The sequence below is a fragment of the Mus musculus genome, chromosome 5 (genome assembly GCF_000001635.26).
Source record: "Mus musculus strain C57BL/6J chromosome 5, GRCm38.p6 C57BL/6J".
NCBI lineage: Eukaryota > Metazoa > Chordata > Mammalia > Rodentia > Muridae > Mus > Mus musculus.
This window is the reverse complement of record NC_000071.6, coordinates 8,486,483-8,514,028: the sequence shown is the minus strand read 5'-3', so window position 1 is coordinate 8,514,028 and position 27,546 is coordinate 8,486,483. Positions and strand designations below refer to the sequence as shown.

Sequence of the window (27,546 nt, the reverse complement as noted above, 5' to 3'; positions counted from 1 at the left end):
CAACTGTCCAGAAAAAAAAAAAGTATCTTAGTAAGAGTCATTCTCCCTGACTTCTTAGTATAACATTATGAGACAAAATCTAGTATGTATATTAGATGATATTTCTCTGTGTATATAGTAAAACACATAATTTAGCAGACAGTTATAAAATACAATGTAAAATCAGAACTACTCCATAGCCCACTAAGACATGTAAACACAGTTACTCTGTAGACCCACTGTTAATAGTCAGAGGCTTATGCTAGCGATTGTCTGTAGAGTAGGATTGTGCTGCCAACTACTGACCCACCCACTCCCTTCTCCTGCACCCAGAACAGGGCTGTGGGCTGAGGAGGTTAGCAATAGGTATCCATCACAAGAGCAGGGACTCCTGACATGACGACCCACAGTCTTAGTGCACAGTAAGCTCATAGGCTTCTGTTTGAGAATGCATGTTGAACAGATGGCTTATAAGGCTTTGAGAGATATAGTCCCTTTGCTTTTAAATTTTCTTTAATCAGTTCAGATGTTGAATTAGTCTTGTGACAAAAATCAGTTGCTTCATGTAAATTAAAATTTTGGCAAAATTTTAATTCTGTTGCCAGTTGTTCTTATCAACTAACATTCTTATAAGAAGAACTTGGCGAAAGATTGCCAGTTGATTATAGCATCTAGTACAGTTGATACTTGATTTAATGATTTTTATGAAACTTTATTAATAGTCATTTCTGACAAAAGCAGTTTAGTAGGTCTGGAAAGATGACTTGGCAGGTGAAGGCAGCATGGAGTGCTTTGGTAGAGGACCTGACTCTAGTTCCCGCCATCTAAGGTCCTCCAGGGGACCTGGCACCCTCCTCTGGCCTCCAAAGTATATATGTATACACACCACACACATACATACCATACACAGACACACTCACAGACATAGTTAAAATGTTTACAATTAAAAGGGAAAATAAATAGAGGAAATTTTTTAAAATAAAAATATTATTTAGCTGGGCCTGGTGGCGCACACCTTTGATCCCAGCACTCGGGAGGCAGAGGCAGGCGGATTTCTAAGTTCAAGGCCAGCCTGGTTTATAGAGTGAGTTCCAGGACAGCCAGGGCTACACAGAGAAACCCTGTCTCGAAAAACCTAAAAAAAATAAATAAATAAAAATGTATTGCATGAATTTTAAAATTTCATATATTTATAGTATTTAAATTGCTTTTTAACTGATCTTTTTACTTGAGTTAAATTATTTTCAATAATTCTTTGTTTTCAAACCAGGAGATCATAGACATGGAATCTATGTTTTAGCTAGGATGCCATTGCTTTTGGTTGAGGTTTACAGTGATGTTGGACCCTTTAGTTCTTCTACTAAAGAGTTAACACCTCATTGGAGAAGACAGGAAGTCTAATTTACAGTAGTAGTAATTGTTCCTAGCCAGCAGAGAAAGTCTAAAGAGCATGTGCTGCAGAAGATGAAGCAGCAGAGTCCCAGCCAGCTCTGGCCTGTGGTGGCTCCAGTGGTTCCACTCAGCCTAGTGACATACCCTTTGTAAGCAATTACTTTGGGGCCTACATACCAGTTAGGTTCCTCTGCCATTGAGAAAAAAAAAAGAGTAAAAACAAAAGCACTCACCATCTTAATATTCACAGGACTGTACTAAAGAATAATGATTTAAGATCAAGACAAGAGTTAACTGCCCACCTCACCAAGCAGTGGCCCTCCCCAGGAGCTCTGGATGTCAATGCTGTTGCCTTGGATACCTTGCTTTACCGAAAACACAATAAACAGTGGTATGAGTAAGTGTAATGTCTTTTTTCCAACTAATTACACATTTAGTTGTACCAAAACATGTGGCTATCCACTCTGGTATCTCAGTTATTTTTCTGATCGTCCTTAGGGCTGCTTTGATGAGGTTCCCTTAAGAAGCAGGTGTCTGAACATTTGAAGCCAAGGCACTCTGGGGAAGCAAAATACGGGAAGAATTTCTAGGTGGTAGTGTCAGACCAAAATTTCCAGTCATCCCTTAAGTGTATCTATGAACTTGTTTTCATGAGGCATCTATTTTGAAGTTTTAGCTTTAGGATATACTAGCCTAGAATTATTTTTCTAGATTTTTTTATTTAAAAAAATGCCGTATTCAATCTTTTAAAAGTATATAAAAGTTTGAAATTCTCAGTGGATTTGACTTTTGATCATTTTAATCATTCTAATTTTTAGGAGCAATAATACAGTCACTCTATCTCTGAGCCATAATTTCTTATTCCTAGTGTTCAGACTTTCATTTGAAAATCAGGTTATATTAGCATCTTTGGGGTTTTAACACTTTTTCATCTTAATCATTTGTTTCCACTGTATTTTTTTTTTTTTAGTTTAACTTCTAACTTTTCTCCCCATTATTCTTCTCTCCCAGCCCCTTTTCTTTTTTATCTCCTTTCCACCTATTTCTCCATTTTCTATTTTCTTTCTCCCTCCCTCTGACCCTTCATCTTTCCCCTCTTCCTTTATCTGTTCTTCTTTATTGTCACTGGCAAAGTCACACATTCTTGCCTGTGCTTCTTAGGGCACCCTATTACATCACCTTGTGTTTCTGTCCATCCGGCATTCATCTAGATTTTCTGCTTCTTGACTTGTTACTCAAACAGACATAGACATGTCTTACCAGAAGCACTACTTCCACCTTCTTTATGCTTATGATTTTGGGAGTTGTTGTTTATCAGTGATAGGATGCAAATTAAATTTGACCTTGCGTTATTAAAAGTAGTACTAGAGACAAGCTTTGCTTGTCTTATTGATTGTTAAAGATAAGTAGAGGTGAGAAGGCTTCTTGTGGTATAAATCAGAAAATTTTTTTCATCTATTAAATCATTTCTTAGTATGACTCGAGGTGTGGCTTTGACCATTCCATAAATTAGCATAGAGTTCCTGTATGTGTTTACACATGAATAAATGTGTTACAGTAGCTATATCCTATGTGGAGTATAAGTTTACCTTTCTGTGTCACACTTAATTGATAGAACAATATTTGTATTTCAAATTTATAATTTAAAACATAATTTATAGAAATATATTTATTATATACATTACATTTGACACATGAGAAGCTCTTAAATTTACAGTGATGAGCTGGGGATATGGGTTGGTTGATAGATTACTTTATGTTCAAATGTGAGGACCTGAGATTAGATCCTCTTTACACACAATCAGTAGGGGAACATACTTGTAATCCTAACCCTGTGGAGGCAAAGACAGGAAGATCTTGGAACCCACTAACCAGCTAGTGTTGTCCAATCCAAGAGCTCCTGTCTCAAACATCGCATGTGAACCTAGAGGTGCATACATGAAAAAAAAATACACACACACACACGCACGCACGCACACATATGTATCATGTACACATGCTCACTGTTGTGACAAGAGCAGTGGGCTGATCTCAGTCATTAAAGTGTTGAATCCCAGCATGAGGACCTGTATTTGAGCCCTAGTTCCCGTGTAAAAAGCTGGAGGTAGTGACCGGTACTTATAATCCCAGGCTTGGGGAGGCAGCGGCAGATGGATCTCTGGGTCTCACTAGCCAACCAGCCCAGCCAGATTGGTAATCCTTGGGTCCTTTAAGCACACACACACACACAACCAAAAACGCGGACAGCTCCTGTGGAATAGTATCCAAAGTTGGCCTCAGACCACCCATCAAAGTACCCATGAGTACTGAAACTCACTCACATAAACATGAACAGATACACATTGTGGCTATATTAAATCTGCAGAATCTTTCTTCACAACATCCACTTCATTGTGAAACGGTAAAAAAAAAAAAATAGGAAGTAAAATATTTTAGCCAGATGATGTATACTTTTACCTACCCACAGAGATACCTATAGAGGAGTCAATAAAGAACCCAAAGTGTGTCTGTCTTAGCCATGTACACACACACACACACACACACACACACACACACACACAAACCCAAAAATGTGGACAGCTAGTGATAAATAAAAAATTAAGAACCATAAGTGGAATATCTATTGCTATTTTACATCTGCATGTATAATGTTACAAAGCAACATTGCAGCACTCCAAGTGATTGCAGTCTTAAAGGCAACGGAACAGCCTTGTTCCCCTGCTCAGCATGAGTTTAAAGTTGTGCTTCTTGATTCACACACATCAGCTGAGAAAGGAAAATATCTTTTTCTAGAATTATCTCATTCACCTGCTTGTCCTCATATGTTCTTGCTATTTTTAGATGAGCCTGCTATCCCTGAGCAAAGCCTGTCTAGGTGTGGTTTAGTATGGAGGATTCTGGACCTGGGGGTCAAACGCAGTATTGTCAGTAGCCACTACTAATTGGTTACTGTGTGACACTAAGTGATGCTTCCTTCCCTTAACACTCTCTTTTTGTATGTACAATACAAAAAGGGTCAATTGCATCATCTTCTACTTAATAGCTTCTCAATGAGTATGAATAGTTGACATATAATTCGCTAGTCTTATGTATGCCAATCTCACATTCCAAGATCTGCTCTCTGAGTCTTATAGAAAATTGACTTATCCTTCTGAGTATGTAATTCCAACTACTTCATTTAAACATATAGGTCTGGGTTTTCAGGATAGGGAGTTTTCTATAAATAATGTTTAAAACTAAGCAGACATTTTCATCATTTATGATAACCTACAGATTATGGGGGTGGCTAGGTCTTTTTAAATAAGTATTGTCACCTCTGTAGCTGGCCCTACAATGCAGTAGTTTTGGTGTTAGTAAGTTTCCCCTGCAAAAGGGGTACAATGGCCAAAGCTCTGTGAAATTATCCTACCAGCTAACCTAAGACTGTCTGAAAGAATTACATGGATGGAAATGGAAAGGAACCTGAGGAAAAGAAGGTCCAGTGACAGGCCCAAAGTGGGATCCAGCTCAAGGGGAGGTCCCAAGGCCTGACACTATTACTGAGTTTATGGAGCACTCACAAAAAGGGACCTAGCATGACTGCCCTCTGAAAGACCCAACAAGCAGCTGAAAGAGTCAGATGCAGATATTTGCACCCAACCAATGGACAGAAGCAGCTGACCCTATTGTTGAATTAAGGAAGGTGGAAAGAAGCTGAGGAGAAGGGAGATTCTGTAGGAGGACCAGCAGTCTCAATTAATCTGGACTGCTGAGATCTCTCAGACACTGGACCACCAAACAGGCAGCATACACCACCTGATAGGAGGCCCCCCAACACACATACAGTAGAGGACTTCCGGGTCTGTGTTCATTCAGAGGTGATGCACCTAACCCTCAAGAGACTGGAGGCCCCAGGGAGTTTAGAAGCCAGGTGGGGTGGGGGGTGGGGGCATCCACGTGGAGACAGGGGTGGGGAGGAGATGAGGGAAGTGGAGCAGTCAAAGGGTGGATCAGGAAGGGGCTGGGGGGGGGGAGGGGATCGGAGAATGGAATGTGGAGTGTAAAAAATAAATTAATTTAAAAAAAAGAGAGAGGGGAGGCTCAGGACAAGTTGGGCTTAACAGTGCTTATTTAAGCTACTAGCAAATGTGTAAATCAGGCAGCACTCAGAACAAGTTCTGAGACCCCTACCCACTGCAGAGCAGTAGTTCTCTAAAGAAAGCAGAAAGCAGAGAAAAGCATCTTCTCATGACTTGTCATAGAGGGAAGAGGCACAGGCCTTCTTTGGGGCTGATGTGACAAGTTGGCCCTTTGGGTTGGCTGAGCATTAGCTTGTTACCAAAACGTACAGCCTAAGGTAGGTATAAGTGTGAATAGAAGCCAACTTACACTTCGTTACTAGAAACCAAAAGAAGTCATGGCACCTTGACTTATATTTATATTTAATTTACATTTAGAAATTATATTTTTATATTAAGCTACTGGTTAACTGGTTTAAGATCTGCAACCACAGAAGGACCCCTCTCAGAACTCATCTGAAATTTATTTCTATTACTTATACTGTTTATTAAACTTTAAATATACTACCCGTTTGTTTATTTGTTAAATAGACATAGCAATATAAGCCATGCCAGATGTAAAATCTTTTTTTGTTTTTATTTCACACATGGCAATGTGGTAAAAATTGATAAAGCCAGATGTGGTGGTGTATGCCTTTAGTTCCAACACTTGAGAGGCAGAGGCAAATCACAGTAAAATCTCAATAAGAACTAAACATATTGGGTATGTTTTCATAACACAGCATACAATGAGTGTTTATTTTTTGTTTCTGTAAGTTTTATCTTAGGGTTTCCATTGTTGTGAAGAGATACTATGACCAAGGCAACTCTTGTAAAAGACAACATTTAATTGGAACTGGCTTACAGGTTCAGAGGTTTAGTCCATTATCATCATGGTGGGAATCATGGCAGTGTCCAGGCAGGCATGGCAGTGAAGAAGGAGCTGAGAATTCTACATCTAGATCCAAAGGCAGTAGAAGGAGAATGTGTACCACAGTGGCATACCTTGAGTATATATGACCCCAAAGCCCCCCCTCCCACACACACACACAATGATAAACTTCCTCCACCAAGGCCACACCTCCTCCAATAAGGCCACACCCTATGTGCCACTCCCTGTGTCCAAGTATTTAAACACATAAATCTATGGAGGCTGTAACTATTCAAACCACCACAGTTTTGTTTTACTATCCTTTTTATACATGAAGTTTAGATCACCTAAGCTTCTAAATTTATCTTGTTAAAGTGTTATCTCCCTCACTCATTCTTATCCCAGAAGTTCAGACTCATCAGCATCAGGTTTCAATTTTCCTCTTATTTTTTTTTAAACATTTGTTTATTTGTTACTTATTTACTTTGCATTTATTTAGCTTGTATGGGAATATGTGTGGGAGTCAATTCTCTCTTCCTGCCAGTCGGGTTTCCAGACTTGGAGACAAGTACCTGTACCTGCCGAGCCATACTCACCTGCCCTGCTTAAGCTTTTTAGTCCTTTCAGTGTATCATTGGCTCTCAATTTGGCTGCCACTCAAATTGCAGTTATGACAGCCTGACTTACTATGGTTTTCATGGTCTAAAGGGGTTTTTAGGTTTTGTTTTTTCTCTTTTAAAATGTTTATTTTTTAAACTTGTGTGTGTTGCGTGGGGGAATGTAATAGTATTTGAGAGCAGGTGTGTAAGGAATCTGTGGGGTCAGATCCCCTGAGTTAAGGTGGTTTATTGGGACGCAGTCTACATAGATGCTGGGAACCAAACTCGGGGCGTCCGCAAGAGAACTCCTACTTTACATGATTTAGGATTCTTTCCATGTGTGTTTTTTGAATATTTGTGGAATTATGATCACTAAGGCAACAAGGCTCCAAAAGTATTTCAGAACGTGTATGTTGAAGTTTAACCTAAGTCATATGGACTGTCTTCTATCAAGTTTCCCCTGTATCCCTATGCTAATTAGAGTAGATTAAGAGTCTGTAGACACTCTGCTATAGCAAATGACAATTGTATTTTTTTATAAATGTAATTTTATTTTATTATATTTTGTGCACATTGTGTGCATGTGTGTCTGTGTGATCGCATGAAACTGGAGTTACAGACATTGTGAGCGGCCATGTGGGTGCTGGGAACTGAACCTGGATCCTCTGGAAGAGCAGCCAATGCTCTTTACAGCTGAGCAACTCTGCAGCCTCTACAGCTGTATTATTAAACATATCCCTATGGGAAAAGAGAGAGAAAATTAGCTTCTTTGTCTCCATGTGCATGCATATGCCTGTGAATATTATGCACACAATTTCTTTCTTTTTCTTTGTGTTCTTCATTCTTCTCTCATACAATGCAGCCAACCACAGCCCCCTCTCCCTTCTCTCTTCCAAGTTCCCAGCCCCTGACCTTCCCTCTCCCCCAGATCCACCGCTCCTCCATTTTCCTTCAGAAAAGAGCAGGCCTCTCAGGGATATCAACCATACATAGTATAATAAGATACAATAAGAGTAGGCACAAACCCTCACATCAAGGCTGAACAAGGCAATCCAACAGTAGGAAAGGTGTCTCAAGAACAGGCAAAAGTGAGAGACAGCCCCATTCCCACTGTTAGAAGTCCCACAAACCCCCAGCTAAACAACTGCACTGTATTTACAGACGACCTAGTGCAGACCTATACATGCTCTGTGCTTCAGTTTCTGTGAGCCACTATGGTCCTTGCTTAGTTGATTCTGTTGGCCATGTTCTTCTGGTGTCCCAACAACTCCGGCTCCTACAATGCTTCTTCCCCCTTTTCCATGGGGTTCCTCAAGCTCCACCCAGTGTTTGACTTTCCCAGTGGCTTTCTTCATCTGCTCCCATCAGCTGCAAAAGGAAGCCTGTTGGATGACAACTAGGCCAGGTGCCAGTATATGAGTATAGCAGAATATCATTAGGAATCATTTCATTGGCTTGGGCTGGTGGTGGTGGTGGTGGTGGTGGTGGTGGTGGTAGTGGTGGTGGTGGTGGTGGTGGTGGTGGTGGTGGTGGTGGTGGCGGCGGCGGCGGCGGCAGCAGCGGCAGCGGCGGTAGTGGTTTTTTCCTATCATGTTTGGTTATACTTTTAGGTCTCTGGGCTATCCAGCTTCCATTTCCTGGCCCTCTAACCAGTGTCAGGCACAGGTGCCCTCTCATAGCTTGGGCCTCAAGTTAGATCAGTCATTGGTTAGCCATTCCCACAAGTTCTGAGCCACCATTGTCCCAATCCATCTTGCAGGCAGGACAGGTTATAATTCAAAGGTTTTGTGGCTTGGTTGATGTCCCAGTCCCACCACTGGAAGCCTTGCCTAGTTACAGAAGATGGCTTGTTCAAGTCCCATTTCCTCCATTATTAGGCCTCCCTCATAAGTACCAGGAAGTTTTCACTACTCTAGGTTTCCATATAGTCCCTAAATGCCTACAACTGGAAAGTTGTCTCTCTCCATACTCTCTCCCTCCACCCCTCCCTTCCCCCACTTGATCCCTCCTGTTCCCACCCCCATTTGTTTCCAGGATACCTGCAAAATCTATCCTAGTTCCCTTCACAGGGAGATCCATGCTTCCTGCCTGGAGCCCTCCTGACACTGAGTCTGTGGCCTGCAGTGATCTTGCACAGACTTTCTCCCTGTGGATAGTACTTACTTCCCTCTGTGTATCACACAATGTATTGTTCACTGACTACCACATAATAGGAATTACTGACTTTAGAACATCTTTTAAGCAAAAATATAGTATAAAATGATATCATTTGTTCTATTAATTGATTGAGATAAGACTACCAGTGACATATGATACCATTCTTACAAGTTTAAATTAAATTTAACATAGTGAACTTTATTAAACTACAGGTTTTTGTGTTGTCAGAAGATATGCTGTTTTGGATTCTTATTTTTTTAATATACATAAACTACTTACTTTATAAACATTCCGTTCTGAAAAATAGCAATATATAGCAATATAGTTTGTGTATAATAGTTTGTGTATCTCTGTGGATACCTTTCTTTTTTCTTTTCTTTTCTTTTTCTTTTTTTTTTTTTTGGTGCAGGGAAACTTTATTAGATATTTTCTTTATATACATTTCAAATTTCAAATTCTATCCCAAAAGTTTCCTATACCCTCCCCACACCCTGCTCCCCTACCCACCCACTCCCACTTCTTGGCCTTGGCATTCCCCTGTACTGGGGCATATAAAGTTTGTAAGACCAAGGGGCCTCTCTTCCCAGTGATGGCCAACTAGGCCATCTTCTGCTACACATGCAGCTAAAGACCCAAGATCTGGGTGTACTGGTTAGTTCATATTGTTGTTCCACCTATAGGGTTGCAGACCCCTTCAGCTCCTTGGGTGCTTTCTCTAGCTTCTCCATTGGGGGCCCTGTGTTCCATCTTATAGATGACTGTGAGCATCCACTTCTGTGTTTGCCAGGCACTGGCATAGCCTCATATGAGACAGCTATACCAGGGTCCCTTCATCAAAATCTTGCTGGCATATGCAATAATATCTGGGTTTGGTGGCTGATTATGGGATAGATCCCCGGGTGGGGTAGTCTGTGAATGGTCCATCCTTTCGTCTCCAAACTTTTTCTCTGTAACTCCTTCCCTGGGTATTCTGTTCCCTATTCTAAGAAGGAATGAAGTATCCACACAATGGTTTTCCTTCTTCTTGATTTTCTTGTATTTTGCAAGTTGTATCTTCGGTGTTCTATGGTTTCTGGGCTAATATCTACTTATCAATGAGTATATATCTGATGACTTGTTTTTTTTTTTTTTTTTTTTTTTTGGTTTTCTGAGACAGGGTTTCTCTGTGTAGCCCTGGCTGTCCTGGAACTCACTCTGTAGACCAGGCTGACCTCGAACTCAGAAATCTGCCTGCCTCTGCCTCCCAAGTGCTGGGATTAAAGGCGTGTGCCACCACCACCACCAGGCTTATCTGATGACTTCTTTTGTGATTGGGTTACCTGACTAAGGATGATATCCTCCAGATACATCCATTTGTCTAAGAATTTCATAAATTCATTGTTTTTAATAGCTGAGTAGTACTCCATTGTGTAAATGTACCACATTTTCTGTATCCATTCTTCTGTTGAGGGACATCTGGGTTGTTTCCAGCTTCTGGATATTATAAATAAGGCTGCTATGAAAATAGTGGAGCATGTGCTCTTATTACCAGTTGGAACTTCTTCTGGGTTTATGCCCAGGAGAGGTATTGCTGGATATTCCAGTAGTATTATGTACAATTTTCTGAGGAACCTCCAGACTGACTTCCAGAGTGGTTATACAAGCTTGCAATCCCACCAGCAATGGAGGAGTGTTCCTCTTTCTCCAAATCCTTGCCAGCATCTGCTGTCACCTAAATTTTTGATCTTAGCCATTCTGACTGGTGTGAGGTGGAATCTCACAGTTGTTTTGATTTGCATTTCCCGGATGATTAAGGATGCTGAACATTTTTTCAGGTGATTCTCAGCCATTCCATATTACTCAGGTGAGAATTCTTTGTTTAGCTCTGAGCCCCATTTTTTAATGGGGTTATTTGATTTTCTGAAGTCCACCTTCTTGAGTTCTTTATATATATTGGATATTAGTCCCCTATCAGATGTAGGATTGGTAAAGATCCTTTCCCAAACTGTTGGTGGTCTTTTTGTCTTATTGACAGAGTCTTTTGCCTTACAGAAGCTTTGCAATTTTATGAGGTCCTATTCGTCAATTCTTAATCTTCTAGCACAGCCACTGCTGTTCTGTTCAGGAATTTTTCCCCTGTGCCCATATCATCAAGGCTTTTCCCCATTTTCTCCTCCATAAATTTCAGTGTCACTGGTTTTAGGTGGAGGTCTTTGATCCACTTAGAATTGAGCTTTATACAAAGGAGATAGGAATGGATCAATTGGCATTATTCTACATGATAACCGCCAGTTGTGCCTGCACCATTTGTTGAAAATGCTGACTTTTTTCCCACTAGATGGTTTTAGCTCGCTTGTCAAAGATCAGGTGACCATAGATGTATGGATTCATTTCTGGGTCTTCAATGTTATTCCATTGATCTACATGTATGTCATTGTACCAGTACCATGCCGTTTTTATCACAATTGCTCTGTAGTAAAGCTTAATGTCAGGCATGGTGATTCCACCAGAGGTTCTTTTATTGTTGAGAAAAGTTTTTGCTATCTTAGGTTTTTCATTATTCCAGATGAATTTGCAAATTGCCCATTCTATCTTAGTGAAGAATTGAATTGGAATTTTGATGGGGGTTGCATTGAATCTCTAGATTGCTTTCGGCAAGATAGCTTAATGTACTAATCCTGCCAATCCATGAGCATGGGAGATCTATCCATCTCCTGAGATCTTCTTCAATTTCTTTCTTCAGAGACTTGAAGTTCTTATCATACAGATCTTTCACTTCCTTAGTTAGAGTAACACCAAGATATTTTATATTATTTGTGACTATTGTGAATGGTGTTGTATCCCTAATTTCTTTCTCAGTCTGTTTATTCTTTGTGTAGAGAGAGGCCATTGATTTGCTTGAGTTAATTTTATATCCAGCTACTGTACTGAAGTTGTTTATCAGGTTTAAGAGTTCTCTGGTGGAATTTTTGCGGTCACTTCTATATACTATCATATCATCTGCAAATAGTGATATTTTGACTTCTTCCTTTCCAATTTGTATTCCCTTGATCTCCTTTGGTTGTTGAATTGCTCTGGCTAGAACTTCAAGTACTATATTGAATAGGTAGGGAGAAAGTGGGCAGCCTTGTCTAGTCCCTAATTTTAGTGGGATTGCTTCGAGTTTCTCTCCATTTAGTTTGATGTTGGCTACTGGTTTGCTGTAGATTGCCTTTATTATGTTTAGGTATGGGCCTTGAATTCCTGATCTTTCCAAGACTTTTATCATGAATGGGTGTTGGATTTTGTCAAATGATTTCTCAGCATCTAACGAGATGATCATGTGGTTTTTGTCTTTGAGTTTGTTTATATAGTTGATTACGTTGATGGATTTCCACATATTAAACCATCCCTGCATCCCTGGGATGAAGCCTACTTGGTCAGGATGGATGATCGTTTTAATGTGTTCGTGGATTTGGTTTGCAAGGATTTTATTGAGTATTTTTGCATCAATATTCATAAGGAAAATTGGTCTGAAGTTCTCTTTCCTTGTTGGATCTTTGTATGGTTTAGGTATCAGATTAATTCTGGCTTCATAGAATGTATTGGGTAGAGTACCTTTTGCTTCTATTTTGTGGAATAGTTTGAGAAGAGTTGGAATTAGGTCTTCTCTGAAGGTCTGATAGAACTCTGCACTAAACCCATATAGTCCTGGGCTTTTTTTTTTTTTTTTTTTTTTTTTTGGTTGGGAGGCTATTGATGACTGCTTCTATTTCTTTAGGGGAAATGGGACTGTTTAGATCGTTACTCTGATCCTGATTTAACTTTGGTACCTGGTATCTGTCTAGGAATTTGTCCATTTCATCCAGGTTTTCTACTTTTGTTGAGTATAGCCTTTTGTAGTAGGATCTGATGATGTTTTGGATTTCCTCAGGTTCTGTTGTTATGTCTTCTTTTTCAATTTTGATTTTGTTAAGTAGGATACTGTCCCTGTGCCCTTTAGTTAGTCTGGCTAAGGGTTTATCCATCTTGTTGATTTTCTCAAAGAACCAGCTCCTGGTTTGGTTGATTCTTTGAATAGTTCTTTTTGTTTCCACTTGGTTGATTTCACCCCTGAGTTTGATTATTTCCTGCTGTCTACGTATCTTGGGTGAATTTGCTTCCTTTAGTTCTAGGGCTTCTAGGTGTGCTGTCAGGCTGCTAGTGTGTGCTCTCTCTAGTTTCTTTTTGGAGGCACTCAGGGCTATGAGTTTTCCTCTTAAGACTGCCTTCATTGTGTCCCATAAGTTTGGGTATGTTGTGGCTTCATTTTCATTAAATCCTAAAAAGTCTTTAATTTATTTATTTATTTCATTTTTGACCAAGGAATCATTGAGTAGAGTGTTGTTCAGTTTCCACGTGAATGTTGGCTTTCTATTATTTATGTTGTTATTGAAGATCAGCCTTAGTTCATGGTGATCAGATAGCATGCATGGGATAATTTCAATATTTTTGTATCTGTGGAGGCCTGTTCTGTGACCAATTATATGGTCAATTTTGGAGGAGGTACCATGTGGTGCTGAGAAGAAGGTATATCCTTTTGTTTTAGGATAAAATGTTCTGTAGATATCTATTAAATCCATTTGTTTCATAACTTCTGTTAGTGTCCATGTGTCTCTGTTTAGCTTCTGTTTCCAGGATCTGTCCACTGGTGAGAGTGGTGTGTGGAATTCTCCCACTATTATTGTGTGAGGTGCAATGTGTGCTTTAAGCTTTACTAAAGTTTCTTTAATGAATGTGGCTGCCCTTGCATTTGGAGCATAGATATTTAGAATTGAGAGTTCCTTTTGGTAGATTTTACCTTTGATGGGTATGAAGTGCCCCTCCTTGTCTTTTTTGATAACTTTGGGTTGGAAGTCGATTTTATTAGATATTAGAATGGCTACTCCAGCTTGTTTCTTCAGACCATTTGCTTGGAAAATTGTTTTCCAGCCTTTTACTCTGAGGTAGTGTCTGTCTTTATCCCTGAGGTGGGTTTTCTGTAAGCAGCAAAATGTTGGGTCCTGTTTGTGTAGAAAAACAAACAAGACAGTCTGTATGTCTTTTTACTGGGGAATTGAGCCCATTGATGTTAAGAGATATTAAAGAAAAGTAAGTGTTGTTTCCTGGGTTTTTTTTTTTTTTGTTGTTGTTGTTAAAGTTGGGATTCTGTTCTTGTGGCTGTCTCCTTTTAGGTTTGTTGAAGGATTATTTTCTTGCTTTTTTTAGGGCGTGGTTTCAGTCCTTGTATTGGTTTTTTTCTGTTATTATCCTTTGAAGGGCTGGATTCATGGAAAGATAATGTGTGAATTTGGTTTTATCATGGAATACTTTGGTTTCTCCATCTATGGCAATTGAGTTTTCCTGGGTATAGTAGCCTGGGCTGGCATTAGTGTTCTCTTAGGGTCTGCATAACATCTGTCCAGGATCTTCTGACTTTCATAGTCTCTGGTGAAAAGTCTGGTGTAATTCTGATAGGCCTGCCTTTATATGTTACTTGACCTTTTTCCCTTACTGCTTTTAATATTCTATCTTTATTTAGTGCATTTGTTGTTCTGATTATTATGTGTCGGGAGGAATTTCTTTTCTGGTCCAGTCTATTTGGAGTTCTGTAGGCTTCTTGTATGTTCATGGGCATCTCTTTCTTTAGGTTTGGGAAGTTTTCTTCTATAATTTTGTTGAAGATATTTGCCGGTCCTTTGAGTTGAAAATCTTCATTCTCATCTACTCCTATTATCCATAGGTTTGGTCTTCTCATTGTGTCCTGGATTTCCTGGATGTTTTGAGTTAGGACCTTTTTGCATTTTGCATTTTCTTTGATTGTTGTGCCCATGTTCTCTATGGAATATTCTGCACCTGAGATTCTCTCTTCTATCTCTTGTATTCTGCTGCTGATGCTCGCATCTATGGTTCCAGATTTCTTTCCTAGGGTTTCTCTCTCCAGTGTTGTCTCCTTTTGTGTTTTCTTTATTATTCTACTTCCCTTTTTAGGTCTTGGGTGGTTTTGTTCAATTCCATCACCTGTTTGGTTGTGTTTTCCCGTATTTCTTTAAAGACTTCTCCCTGTTTAGCAGTATTTTCCTGGATTTCTTTAAGTGAATTATTAATGCCCTTCTTAAAGTCCTCTACCAGCATCATGAGATATGATTTTAAATCTGAATCTTGCTTTTTGGGTGTGTTGGGGTATCCAGGACTGGCTGAGGTGGGAGTGCTGCGTTCTGATGATGGTGAATGGTCTTGGTAAGATTCTTACGTTTGCCTTTCGCCATCTGGTAATCTCTGGAGTTATTTGTTATAGTTGTCTCTGGTTGGAACTTGTTCCTCCTGTGATTCTTTTAGCCTCTGTCAGCAGACCTGGGAGTCTAGATGTCTCTTGATTCTCAGTGGTCAGAACATTCTCTGCAGGCAAGCTCTCCTCTTGCAGGGAAGGTGCACAGATATCTGGAGTTCAGACCTGCCACCTGGCTGAAGATGAAGGCCCGAAACAGGAACTGTCCCACAAGATGTGTTGTCTCTGCAGTCTCTATGCTCACCTGCACAGACTGGTCTCCGAGGGACACTCGACACAAAATCGCTCTCTCACCTGCTCCTGTGGTCAGAGCCCGCCCAGGCAGACACCTCTCCTCTGGCATGGAAGGTGCCCGGATGTTTGGAGCCCAAAACGGGGTCTGTCCCAGAAGCTGTGTCACTTCTGCCCGTACCAGAAGCTGTGTCGCTTCTGTAGTCCAAACTCTCACCTGTGCAGACTAGTCTCTGAGGGATCTGGGACCCAAGATGGCTCCCTTACCTGCTCCGGCTGAGCCCTCCCAGGTGGACACCTCTCCTCTGGCAGGGAAGGCTCCCGGATGTCTGGAGCCTGAAACTGGTTCTGCCCAAGAAGCTGTGTTGCTTCTGCCTGTACCAGAAACTGTGTAGCTTCTATAGTCCACACTCTCACCTGAGCAGACTAGTCTCTGAAGGATCAGGGACCCAAGATGGCTCCCTTCTCATTACCCATCTCTAATGTTCATTCTCATTCCCCCCACCTCCCCTCGCTCTCCCATTTTCTCTGCTCCTCTCAGGTCCCTCTCTCCCTGTCTTTCCTCTGTGGATACATTTCAATCCCATGATGTTATTGTGTCTAGGATTCTCAGGACTTAGCTTTGACTTTTTAATGAGACAGCTCCTATAGACAGCTTACTACAAACCTACAAATATTTATGAGAATGAGTCTTAATGGAAATTAGGTAGGATTATATAATCTAAACCCTATTCTTTAATATCGGAAGCTGGTCTCCTTTCTGTTGGTAGGTTTGTCTTCATCTTCAATAAGGGAGGTGGAGTGTATCATAAGGTCTTATTATTAAAGTGTTTAATTTCAGGATGAAATATTTGTTGTTGTTTTAAAACATCAGTGCTTCCAAATTCTGTTTCTACTTTCATTTCATTTGATTAAGTAGAAACGTTAGACTCAAGGATTGTTGCTAACTGTGAAAAACTAAAGAAAAGGTTTAGCCTCAATTTGGATTTTCAAGTGTCCTTCTGGACCTGAGCTATGTGGGAAGCTCACACAGCCGTTATCCTCAGGATCTCTTTCAACACTTTCTCCCTCTAGTAAGCTGCAGGCCTGGAAGCTATTGTAATATACCACAGGATTCAATAAATTTCTGCCTTTTGATTATGAGTATCTTGTTTTTAAATGTTTCTTCATATAATATTTAAATTAAAAATGTTAACACATTTTTTATGATGAAAAAGTGTCAGAAACTCAATCCACCAGTTTAAAAGCATGAATTCTACAAATTGAACATAGAAAATAATTTGTGATGAAATGTCTAAAATTATTCAGTAGTGTCCTGTGTTCTAAGGCTAGGAAAATGGCTTAGTGGATAAAAGTACTTGGTCTGTAAGCCTGGGAGCCTAAGTTTGGATCTCTAGCACCTATGTTGAAAACTGGACATGGTTGCTTATATCTGTAACCCTAAGCATAGGGTGGGGAGGGATTTCAAGAGTCAGTTTCTCTGAAACAGCAAGCCCCCATTTCAGAGAGAAAGCTGGTCTCTACTAGTAAGGTGGAGAGGTCTATAGAGAAACATATGTGAAGGCCTACTCTGGTGCCTATTTGTGCACAGGTATACACACACACACACCAAAAGCCCATGTTTTTACTGTCCTCTATAACTAAGGATGAACGATTTTAATGAAAACCAAGTGAAATTTACACGAACAGAATAATTGAATATCGTTCTCAGGATCTGTTTCAGCAAATGAAACTGCTCTTTGAGAAGATCTACTAAAACAAGAAGGCAGATCTTTCCTTCTGATGCTAGAGTGGAGGTGAAGTAGCTAGGAGAACAGGTCAGTCCAAGGCCCAATGGCTAGGATTGTTTACGCTATATGTGACCTTTCAACAGCGTTAAAGAGGTAATGGTCTAATTCCCTAAGGTACTTTCACATATTGAGTAAGTTTTATATGTGTGTGTTTACTTGTACACATGTGAGTCATAAATGTCTATAATTGAAATGGATAGCACTGTGGTTTAGCATGTACCAAGTGCATTTAATTATTGTATAGCATGTAGCTCATTAAGTATGTGCTTTATCAAAATTGAACTGATTTAAAATAAAGGGTTTTTATATACAAACGTTTGAGACGTTATAAATTGAGAGTACTGTTTGAATTGTTAGTAAAGTCATTCTGCCATCTCATTTTGCATTTCAGAGACACACAAAATGGATTCCTGATAAATGTATTCTATCACTATGGAAGCCTATAAAATTTTATCTTAATAATATTGATGGGAAATAAATACCAACTAATTTAAAATAGTTACTATTTTAGTAAACTTATTTAACTCCGCTTTTTGTTGGTATGGTTTAGTTATTATTAATATAATTTTCAAATTGTTATTATTAAAATACAATCTACTTTTTAGTAAAGAAATATTTTTCCATTTCCTCCTCATTTTAGTTAGGAGTCCAGGCTAGCACAAGACAATATCTGGGCATAAGTATTCAAAACTTTTTCCATGAGACAGGATGTCACTGTGTAGCTCTAGGTGGACCTGCTATATAAAACAAGCTGGCCTTGAACTCACATAAATCCACTGGCTTCTGCCTCCCAAGTGCTGAGACTAAAGGCAATGCACACTAAGCCCAGCGTTTTGCAGCATTTTTAATGTATGTCCCTTTGCAGATCTGAGACCAGGTCTACCCATGTTATACATATGCAGACAACCATGAAGGAGATCATTTGCTTCATGTGTGCTTTCTTGTAAATGTTATTATAAAATACGTATCTGTGGATTTATGTAGGATCTGAATATCTAATGAAAGACATTCAGCTTGGAAAAACCTACTTTCCTATGTCCACTGACACTTTTATTAGTAAATGATGATCAATTCCAATTTTCCATGAAGTGCAAAGGACACCAAACCTGAATATATCTTTTTGTTAGCCTTATCCTGAAAACCGAATTTGAGGAAAGATTAATAGTAAGCATTTGTTAACCTTTTACTTCTAACTGAAATATCCTCTGATATAATTAATCTAAGCAATTAGCATAATACAAAAGGTCTTAAAACAGGGAAGGGGATTAATTATCTTGATGGTATATTAATATAATAAATATTTATTAGTCTAAAATTTAAAACTTTTACATTATAGTGATTTATAATAATTGTTTTTGTTGAATATCAGCTGTCAGTGAGTATATCAAGGTGCTAAGGAATCCTGAAGTACTAGAAATGATAGGTCATTATTAAATTATACCATTTGTTTCTTTATTGGTAATATTCCTTAGGTTTTTCTGTTCCTACTTTAAAACTATAATAACCTAATTAGAAGTTCCTATTTTAGTTGTCTGAATAATAAATAATTAATTTGATAATGTTGATTTGCTTGAAAAATAATTATTCTTTTCTGTTTTTCAATGAACAAACTAGATAAGCTTCCAAAATAGGTAAGGAGAAAAGTATAATGGAAATCACACATAAACCATAATAAACGCAAATTTAGGGAAGGCATGAGAAAATTAGTCACAATTTTAATGCATTGTAAACCATTGATGTTTATCAAAAGATATTCTCTTTTGTGAGAAGAAATTACAATAATTTTTTATCCTTATTTTCAGTAAAAGTTACCAAAGCCTTGACCAGTTATCAGCAGAAGTTAGCCTTTCTCAGGCCTCATTGGATCCCAGCCACTCACAAGAAGGAGATGGAAAGCAAGACTCATTGAATTTCATTGGTGAAGGTAGTGTGCTGGCTGATTTTACATCCACTTGACACAAGCTAAAGTCATTTGAGAATAGGGAACTGCAGTAAGAAAAGGCCTCTGTAAGTTTGGGCAGTAGGCAAGCCTAGGGACATTTTCTCAATTAGTGATTGATGAAGAGGGCCCAGCCCATTGTGGGTGGTAACATCCTGAGCTAGTGGTCTTAGGTTCTATAAGAAAAAGTCATGGGGAGCAAGCCAGTAAACAGCACCCCTCCATGGCCTCTGCATTAGCTCCTGCCTCCAGGTTCCTGCCCTGTTTTGAGTTACTACCTGGACTTCCTTCAATGATGAACTCTGATGTGGAAATGTAGGCTGAATAAACCCTTTCCTCCCCAACTTGCTTCTTTTCATGGTGTTTCATCACAGCAATAGGAACCCTAAGACAGTAAGGAAATGACATTGGTATTTGTGAGCAGTTTAACATATCTGGGCTTTAAGAACAAAGTATTATTTTGCCCACCCTGGCTTTAAACATGTAACCCTTTTAACTCTGCCTCTAGAGTCTGGGATTATAGACATGTCCACATATGTACATACATGCACATATTCAAATAGATAAACATTAAGAATAATTAAGTTGTGTTCATGACATGTCACACACGTTTTAATGCATTCTGGTTTCCTTCAGCCTCTCATTTCCCTCCCATACCTGCAAGCCCCTCTTCTTCCTCACAAATCTTTTCCTCATATTCATTAGTCTTGTTTGTTTTGTGTCCCACAGAGTTTAACTAAGGTGGTCTGTCTGTGTTCCCCAGGGGCTATACAACTGGATGCTATCCCCTCTCACTCTCTTCCCAGCAGGACGTGAGCACTGGGAGCTCCTTCCTCACTATGACTGTTAGGGAGCCCCAGTGTTGTGTGGGCCCAGTGCACGTAGGCACAGTCGCTCAGACCGTGTTTGTGCTTAGAAGTTGGCATTTCACAGGCCTTTGGTTCTTACATGTTTTGTGCTCCCCCTTCTGAAAATATTACAAAAGTGGTGGTACAAATGTCTTAGTCAGGGCCGAGCCCTTCTTTTTATTCTCAGCATCTTTTGTTGTTACAGATCTCTGCATTACCTCCAGTCACCATAAGGGAGGGTTTCTTTCATTGAGCCTGAGAGTAGCATTTGTCTAGTCTCTCCAGAGTAGATACATATGGTAGAAAATTTTAATTATCTGATTATTTTATTATTTATTTCTAAGTATGCCATTCTTTTGGACTATATTATAAACCAATTTATTTTCCCTATTTCTCTTTTTAAGGTTTCTAAATAGTTTCTTTTAGATTTTAAGCATACACTTTTTTTAATTGCCTTTTTCTCTTGTCTACCTGTAAAAAAGAATAAAGGTTTAGTTGCTCATAGTAGTCTTAGAATCTTTTATTTTATTTTTTTTAAGATGGGGTTTCATATAGCTGAGGTTGCTGAAAACTTACCGTATCACTCAGGCAAGTCACGAGTGTACAATTCTAGAACTCCTTCCTGTCCTCTCTTCATTGGAGATGTTCAGTGGAAAGTGGGAATTGCCTTTCCACACACACTGTGGCACACACGCCAGAAATAAAACTATGAAACAGAGCTATAATTAAAAGCACAGATCCCAGTGCTCAGGAGACACAAAATCAATGGTCAGCTAGTGAGTAATGTCTGATGAGGGTAAGTTTGTTTCTATCGCACTTCTTAATGAAAGTCCAGGATTCTCATTCTCCCTGCTTTGGCCACAGTTACTCTTATTTAGTTGAGTATTCTTTTCTCTTTGCTGGGTGACAAAATGTGAATATATTCTCAAAAACAGGGGGTAGAGGCGTGGTGGCACAAGCTTGTAATCCCTGAGTTTGGGAGGTAGAGGTACAGTGATCTCTGAATGTGAGGCCAGCCTGGTCAAACATAGTGAGCTCCAGGACACCCAGGGTGTCAAAAAAAGACAATAAATAAGTCAGTAAATAAAAGGTAAACTACATTTTTACTCCAAAATGCGTTATCTCAAACTACCATACCAAGATGTTTTACGAGAAACATAAAAACACTAATATTCTTAGAGGAGGTATTAGAAGCTGCTGCCGGGTAAAATAGGTTTAGCGGCATCGATACATTGTCACTACTCCAGAAGCTCTGGGAGTTTCTCCTGGGTTTTGGTCTTGCAGTGATTCATGAAACTGTTACTCTTGTGTGCTTGTGTCTTAATGTCCAGGTAAAGAAGATACCCCCTCACTTCTTGGCCTCTGTGGGTCCCTGACATCAGTGGCAAGTTACAAGTCCCTAACAAGCCTAAAATCCAACGACTGCCTTGCAAGCCCCACCACGGAGCTAACCAGCCCAGGCCTGACTCCATCCTGAAAGACTACGTAAAAACCCAAAGTTTCTGCATTGTAAATATCCTGTTTACATAAGTTTGGCTGCTGGGAGATTTTGAAATTTTATATTCTGGTACATGCGTAACATTTTGTTGTTTGGAGATTTTAGTCCAGCCCATGTAAATTTCTGAGGGAAAAGCATAGTAGTCCCCTATTTTTCTTTTTAAAATATTACATTTGTCACTGAGGATGTTTAAAGTTGATTAGGCTTTAAAAATCTTTCAAAGAGTGTCTGAATTCATTATAAATTGTACATAGTTGTTATTCAGCTGAATTTTTATATTTGTTTAAATGCGTCTTGGTGTCCAGAGACCAGGTCCAGGTTTTACTCCAGAGACTTAAGCTTAGCAGTTTCTTTCGCTCCTTTATTTGGTGGTTAAATTTGCACAAAAGGCAACTAATTCCATGAAGTACTTCCTGCACTCTGATGTCTGTGTACCATGCTGTAAGGGGAAGTCTCCAGCCACAACTACACAGTGGCTCGTTAAGCTTTCCTTTTACCAGTTGGTACCAACTTTTAGCATTTCATAAAGTTTGTAGAATTGTGCCTTTTTAGGCGGTTGCTGACTTAATTTGTCAGGTATGGAGGAAAAGCATCTTTTCCCAGGTATGCCTAAGACATTGGAAACATTTCAAACTTCAGAACTAATGTTGGCAAGGGGTTACTAACCTCAGAAGTTTCCAGTTTAATGAATGACTTGATAATGATTTTTAAAGAGCTGCAGAGTAACCAGGATGTCTGACTGTGGATATACATTGGAGCTACAATGCTATTTTCCCTGTGTGCAACAATGACTTACATACTGGGTGTTTCATAGCCATTACCACTATGCCATGATTTCTCATTTTTCAAATTGATCTTAGTGTTTAAAAAAAAACAAAACTATACTTCTGTAGGAAAACAGGTTTTTTAAAAAGAGCTGTGTTTCAATTTTTTTTTTTACAATTTTTAAAACAGCTACATGTGTCCCTAAAAATTCCACCCTATTGAAAATAAACACGTATGAAGTGTGTATTCTATAGTGAGTCCTAGGAGGAAAACAAGTGTGCCAAAGACATTTCCTATACTGTTTCATGAAGGGGCCACAGTGCTCACTCTTGTCTGTTGATTTTTATATTTAAACTTAGCAGCTGTGACAAGTAGGAAGTGCATCCCTCCTAAAGCTTCCTGGGGAGTGCTGAACTCACAGGTTCACTCCTTCTATCCAAAGTGTAGGGGTGGGAGGTTCTGGGAAGTGCTTGGAGCGCAGTCTCATGGTGTGGAATCAATCAATAGTAACATGACCAGTGTCACATGTGAGGCAGTGCAGACACTAATCTCTGGGGCAAAGGAGGCCTGCAAGCTCATGACAGACATTGCATCGGGTGACTCAGAACAAACTGAGCAATTTCTTCCTGAGGCTGATGCATTAAAACAGAGCACCTCCATCTTCTCTGATCTGTGTGCACCATATTAAGTGTACAGTGGCCAAAGCCACGTTTAAGTAGTGTCAGGAATAGCAAATAAAGACAGCAGGCCTGCAGCAGGCTGCATGAGGACTTAGATGGTCATGAGAACATTGGGAATTTAGGCTGGCCGTGGGCGCACCTCTACTTTCCTAAGAAAGTCAAAGTGTTTACTGCTTTATCACCACGGCCTGCTCTCACCTGTCATTTATGATTTTTCAGATATAAAACCTTGGTAAGATCTTTTCATACATTTTTATAAAGTAGAAGGGAATACAAGATTCCCCAGTTGGTACACTTTTTCAGATCTGTCCGATAGAAGCACTAGTTTGTGACATATCCCTGCTGCGAACTGCGGACTGAGACATGACACCTGAGGATCATGGCTTTCCCTCCATTATTGGAGCTCTTGATATAAAGTTCATCTGCTACTGTGGAACCCAAGTTTCTGCAGTTGGTTTCGAGCTACAGGCAGTTTGTAACGCTTGCATGAGTGAACAGTGTCTCAGTCTTTAATTTTCAGTGGTACTGTTTATTTTTCAGAACTCCACAAAGAATGCTGGCTATGTCTATCTTTCCATCTGTATTTTGTTGCCTCGATGTACTATATTTGTTGCATGTATATTAAAGATTTTTTTAACCATACAGTACTGGTCTTTTTCCTTGACAAATATAGTTACCTGGTTCAAGTGTTTACTGAACTTCCATTTCAGCACATAGAATAAATATTGAGGACTAATTAAATCCAACACACTAATGGATATGATTGGAGAAAACCCTTCTGTTGAGATTGAATATTATACATACTTTTAAAATATTCCTTATATAGCACATGACATTTTGAGAGTTACTGACTACATATAGGACAATGGTCCCAAGTAACTGAGAGAAGTTGAAAAATTCCTATCCCTTAGTGACATCACAACTCTCTAATATAAAACTGACAGAAATTCTGATATATTCTGAATTTCTTATAATTCAAGAACCAAAGAGTAGAGGGAAAGATAAAGTCCAGTCAACTCGTAGTTTACAGGCAAAACCCGGACACGGTTATAGTCATGGCCTGGAAATATGTTAACATGTTGCCATCATGTGGCCATATGATGTAATTAAAATTTGTAGTAAAGAATATAAGGCACTGAGTATAAAACAGATGTCTCCTATATTCCTTTATTCATTTTTTTGAACCTCTCCAGGAGCACCAGGACTGATGTATAACGGACTTGGGGATTCTTTCCAAAGAGTCCTTCTCATCACAGTATGTATCAGTCTACATATCTATATACATGATATGTAGCGAACAGTGTATTTCCTGGCTTCCCCCACTGTGTGTTGTAACATAGATACAGGCACGGCAGAGAGTAGCTGATTTTTTTTTTTTTTATTAAACTCAGCCTAAACTGTGTATAAGCCCTTTTCCTGTTAACAAGGCAGTGGCCCTCAGAGTCTGGTGACATGTTTCAGCAATCTGGCAAAGTGTTCTATCTGCAGTAAGAATTGCAAATCAAATTATGTTTTCACATTCAATTTGCAAGTGTTTTCTGCAGATTTTTTTGATTTATGTTCATTAAGGAGACTGGACTATAGTTTCCTTTTTTATTATGTCTTCATGCAGTTTTGGTATCAGGTTGATTATGGTTTCATAAAATGAGTTTAGTAGTGCTCTTTGTTCTTTCTGACAAGATAAAGGCAACCAGAGACAATAAAACATTTAAATATATTAGATCTACCCCAAATGAAAAAATTCTTATTGTGGAAGCTGTATTCTGTAGCCATGAACCCCACAGTACACCCTTTTGTTCTTATTGTGGAAGCTATATTGTGTAGCTGAGTATCCCACAGTACACCCTTTTGTTCTTATTGTGGAAGCTGTATTGTGTAGCTGTGTACCCCACAGTACACCCTTTTGTTCTTATTGTGGAAGCTGTATTGTGTAGCTGTATACCCCACAGTACACCCTTTTGTTCTTATTGTGGAAGCTGTATTGTGTAGCTGTGTATCCCACAGTACACCCTTTTGTTCTTATTGTGGAAGCTGTATTGTGCAGCTGTGTATCCCACAGTACACCCTTTTGTCTCAGCAGCTTTACTTGCAAATGCTTTCTGCAGTGCATCTATTGGTCTGGTTCCAGAACTCTGGCTTCTGTTATACTATCAATACTGGAGCCTCCCTGGGACTCCTCTGGGATATCCTGTCACTGCCCTGTGTCATGGAGATCCTGTAGTTTTGGATTGCAGGACTGGCCCTTTCGCACTCTTCGACAGTTCATAGATGGGGTAGATGTTGGGGAGGGTCAATGTTAAAGTCCTGGATTTGGGCCTGGCTTGTAGCTGAGCTGGTCAGTACACCAGCTCCCCCATACTGAAACCACCATGGGAGAGCTCTCTGGCAGAACACTGACTAGCCCACCCAATGCTGCAGCCAGCAAGAGGCAGAGCCAGCTCTTCTACTCTCATGCCCTCGTGCCGATTCATCCCAACCCAGCAGGGCCAGCTCTGCTGTCCAGTTGAGGTGTGGGCTGCTCTCCCAAGTACTACACCCAGCAAGGGGCTGTGCCAACTCTCTTGTTCTCATGCTTTGGGACTGGCTTACATGTGACCCCTTGCAACCAAGGACAGCTCTACTGTGCTGACCAGGAGGGCCTGCTGAGTACTGCTCGGAGACAGCTCTCCTGCTCTCATGACCTTGGGGGCCAGCTCTCCCATCTTCCATAGGTGGTGAGGTGGGGGAGGGCATCTCTCCCTTGCCACAGCACCACACATTAGACAAGTGGCCAGGCCAGCTCTCCCACACTTACACCCCAGGACCAGCTCACTCACAACCCCCCAGCAACCAGGGCCAGCTTTGCTCTGCTCCCTGGGTGAGATGTGGGGCCCCTTCTCCTGAGTACTGCAGTTGGAGACTATGGACATCCGCCTGGCCTTTGGTGGGAATAGACCCCTGCTGTTGCAGGTCCATGAACTTAGACATGGCCCTGGCTGGCAGCATGGGCCAGGACCCCACCATAACCCCAGGTGGCATCACCAGCCACCCTCATCAGGCTGTTCTTCACACTCTCAGCAGTTCTACCTCCCTTCACTGTACAAACATCCCTCTCCCTCTCTGTCTCTCCACCACTACTTGCTCATCATCATAATGATGCCTGGGGCCTCTGTGTTTCTGGTGTCATCTCAGGAGTGTTATGTCCCACCCATTCACTGGACATGGATTGCCTAAGGCATGGACTACCCAGCCAGGCCTGCATGACACTGGCTGGGGGGTCTTCTCTGGTGTGGTCTGTCTGACTGGGTAGCATGGTACCTGACTGGCTCAACTTGCTTTTTATAGGTGTTCTGCATCTTGGTGTCCAGAGACAGGGTCCAGATTTTATTCCTGAGTCTTAGGCCTAGTGTTTTCTTTCACTGCGTTATTCAGTGCTTAAAGTTTCACAAAAGACAACTAACTAATGTCATTAAGTATTTTCTAAGTTCTGATGTCTTTGTAGTGTATTTGTACAAGACAAAGCTGAATTTGCCTGCTTTTTTTTTAATCCAGATGTTTTTATTACTGCATCAGCTCTATTAATTCTTATCTGTTTATCTCATTTGGATTAATTTTTGTAGGTCATATACATCTAAACATTCATCCATTTATTTTAGATCTTTCCAATTTAACAGAATATATTTTTAAGATCACTCCTAGTAATTCTTTTGAATTTCATTTGTATCTATCATAATGGCTCTCTTTTTCTCTAGTTTTATTATTCTGGGTCTGAAAATACTTTGGCAAATTTAGTCTTACTTAATTGATCAAATGACCTTGTAATTTTTATAATTTTTCATTTCTATTTCATCTATTTCTGCCCTGTTTTAATTATTTCTTTCAAACTGATTTTGAGTTTGGTCTTTCTGGTTTTTCCAGGTCCCTCAGGTTTGTCATTAAGATTTTGTTGTTGTGTTTTTATTTTCTTTTATTTCTGTAAATTGCTGATCTCTTTTTTTGATCTCTGCATTGACTGACCAATCTATCATTCAGTGGTGTTGTTCAGTCTCCCTGAGTTTGTGACTATTCTGTAGTTCCTCTTGCTATTAATCTGCAGTTCTAGTCAATTGTGGTCAGATAAAATACAGGAGCTTTTCCAGTTTCCCTCTATTTGTTAAGAGTGTGTACTCTGTCCTAATATATTATCTATTTTAGATAAAGTTGCGTGGGCTACTGAAAAAAATATGAACTCTTGAGTGTTCAAGTAGAATATTAAATAGATGTCTCTTAAATCTATGATATATGATCTCATTTAATTTATATGTTCTGTTTACCTTTTGCCTGCATGATCTATCAATTAATTAGAATGGGCTATCACAATCTCCCACCATTATGCTGCTGACTATACCATTGCTGGTGTCTTGTTTTATGACATCAGAGGCACCCACACTTGCTATGTAGATGTTTAGAATTGTAATGTCTTCTTGGTGGATTGTTCACTTAGTCATTACAAAGTGGCCTTCTTTATCTCTTCCAA

The 27,546-nt window shown here is 39.8% G+C and overlaps 1 protein-coding gene across 4 annotated transcripts in view; it reads left to right on the top strand.

Moving 5' to 3' along the window:
• Rundc3b (RUN domain containing 3B) overlaps window positions 1–23,693 on the top strand; it is a 132,749-nt gene extending 109,056 nt beyond the window's left edge. Inside the window, exons 9-11 of one of the 4 annotated variants that reach the window (XM_006503578.3) lie at window positions 1,622–1,762; window positions 19,124–19,245; window positions 21,440–23,693. In XM_006503578.3, coding sequence (XP_006503641.1) covers window positions 1,622–1,762; window positions 19,124–19,245; window positions 21,440–21,585 — 409 coding nt within the window. In that variant the 3' untranslated portion in view covers window positions 21,586–23,693. Of the gene's footprint in view, window positions 1–1,621; window positions 1,769–19,123; window positions 19,246–21,439 lie in introns of all 4 variants that reach the window. The other 3 variants (NM_001347311.1, NM_198620.1, NM_001359961.1) reach the window with 3 other exon arrangements.
• The last annotated feature ends 3,853 nt before the right edge of the window (window positions 23,694–27,546 follow it).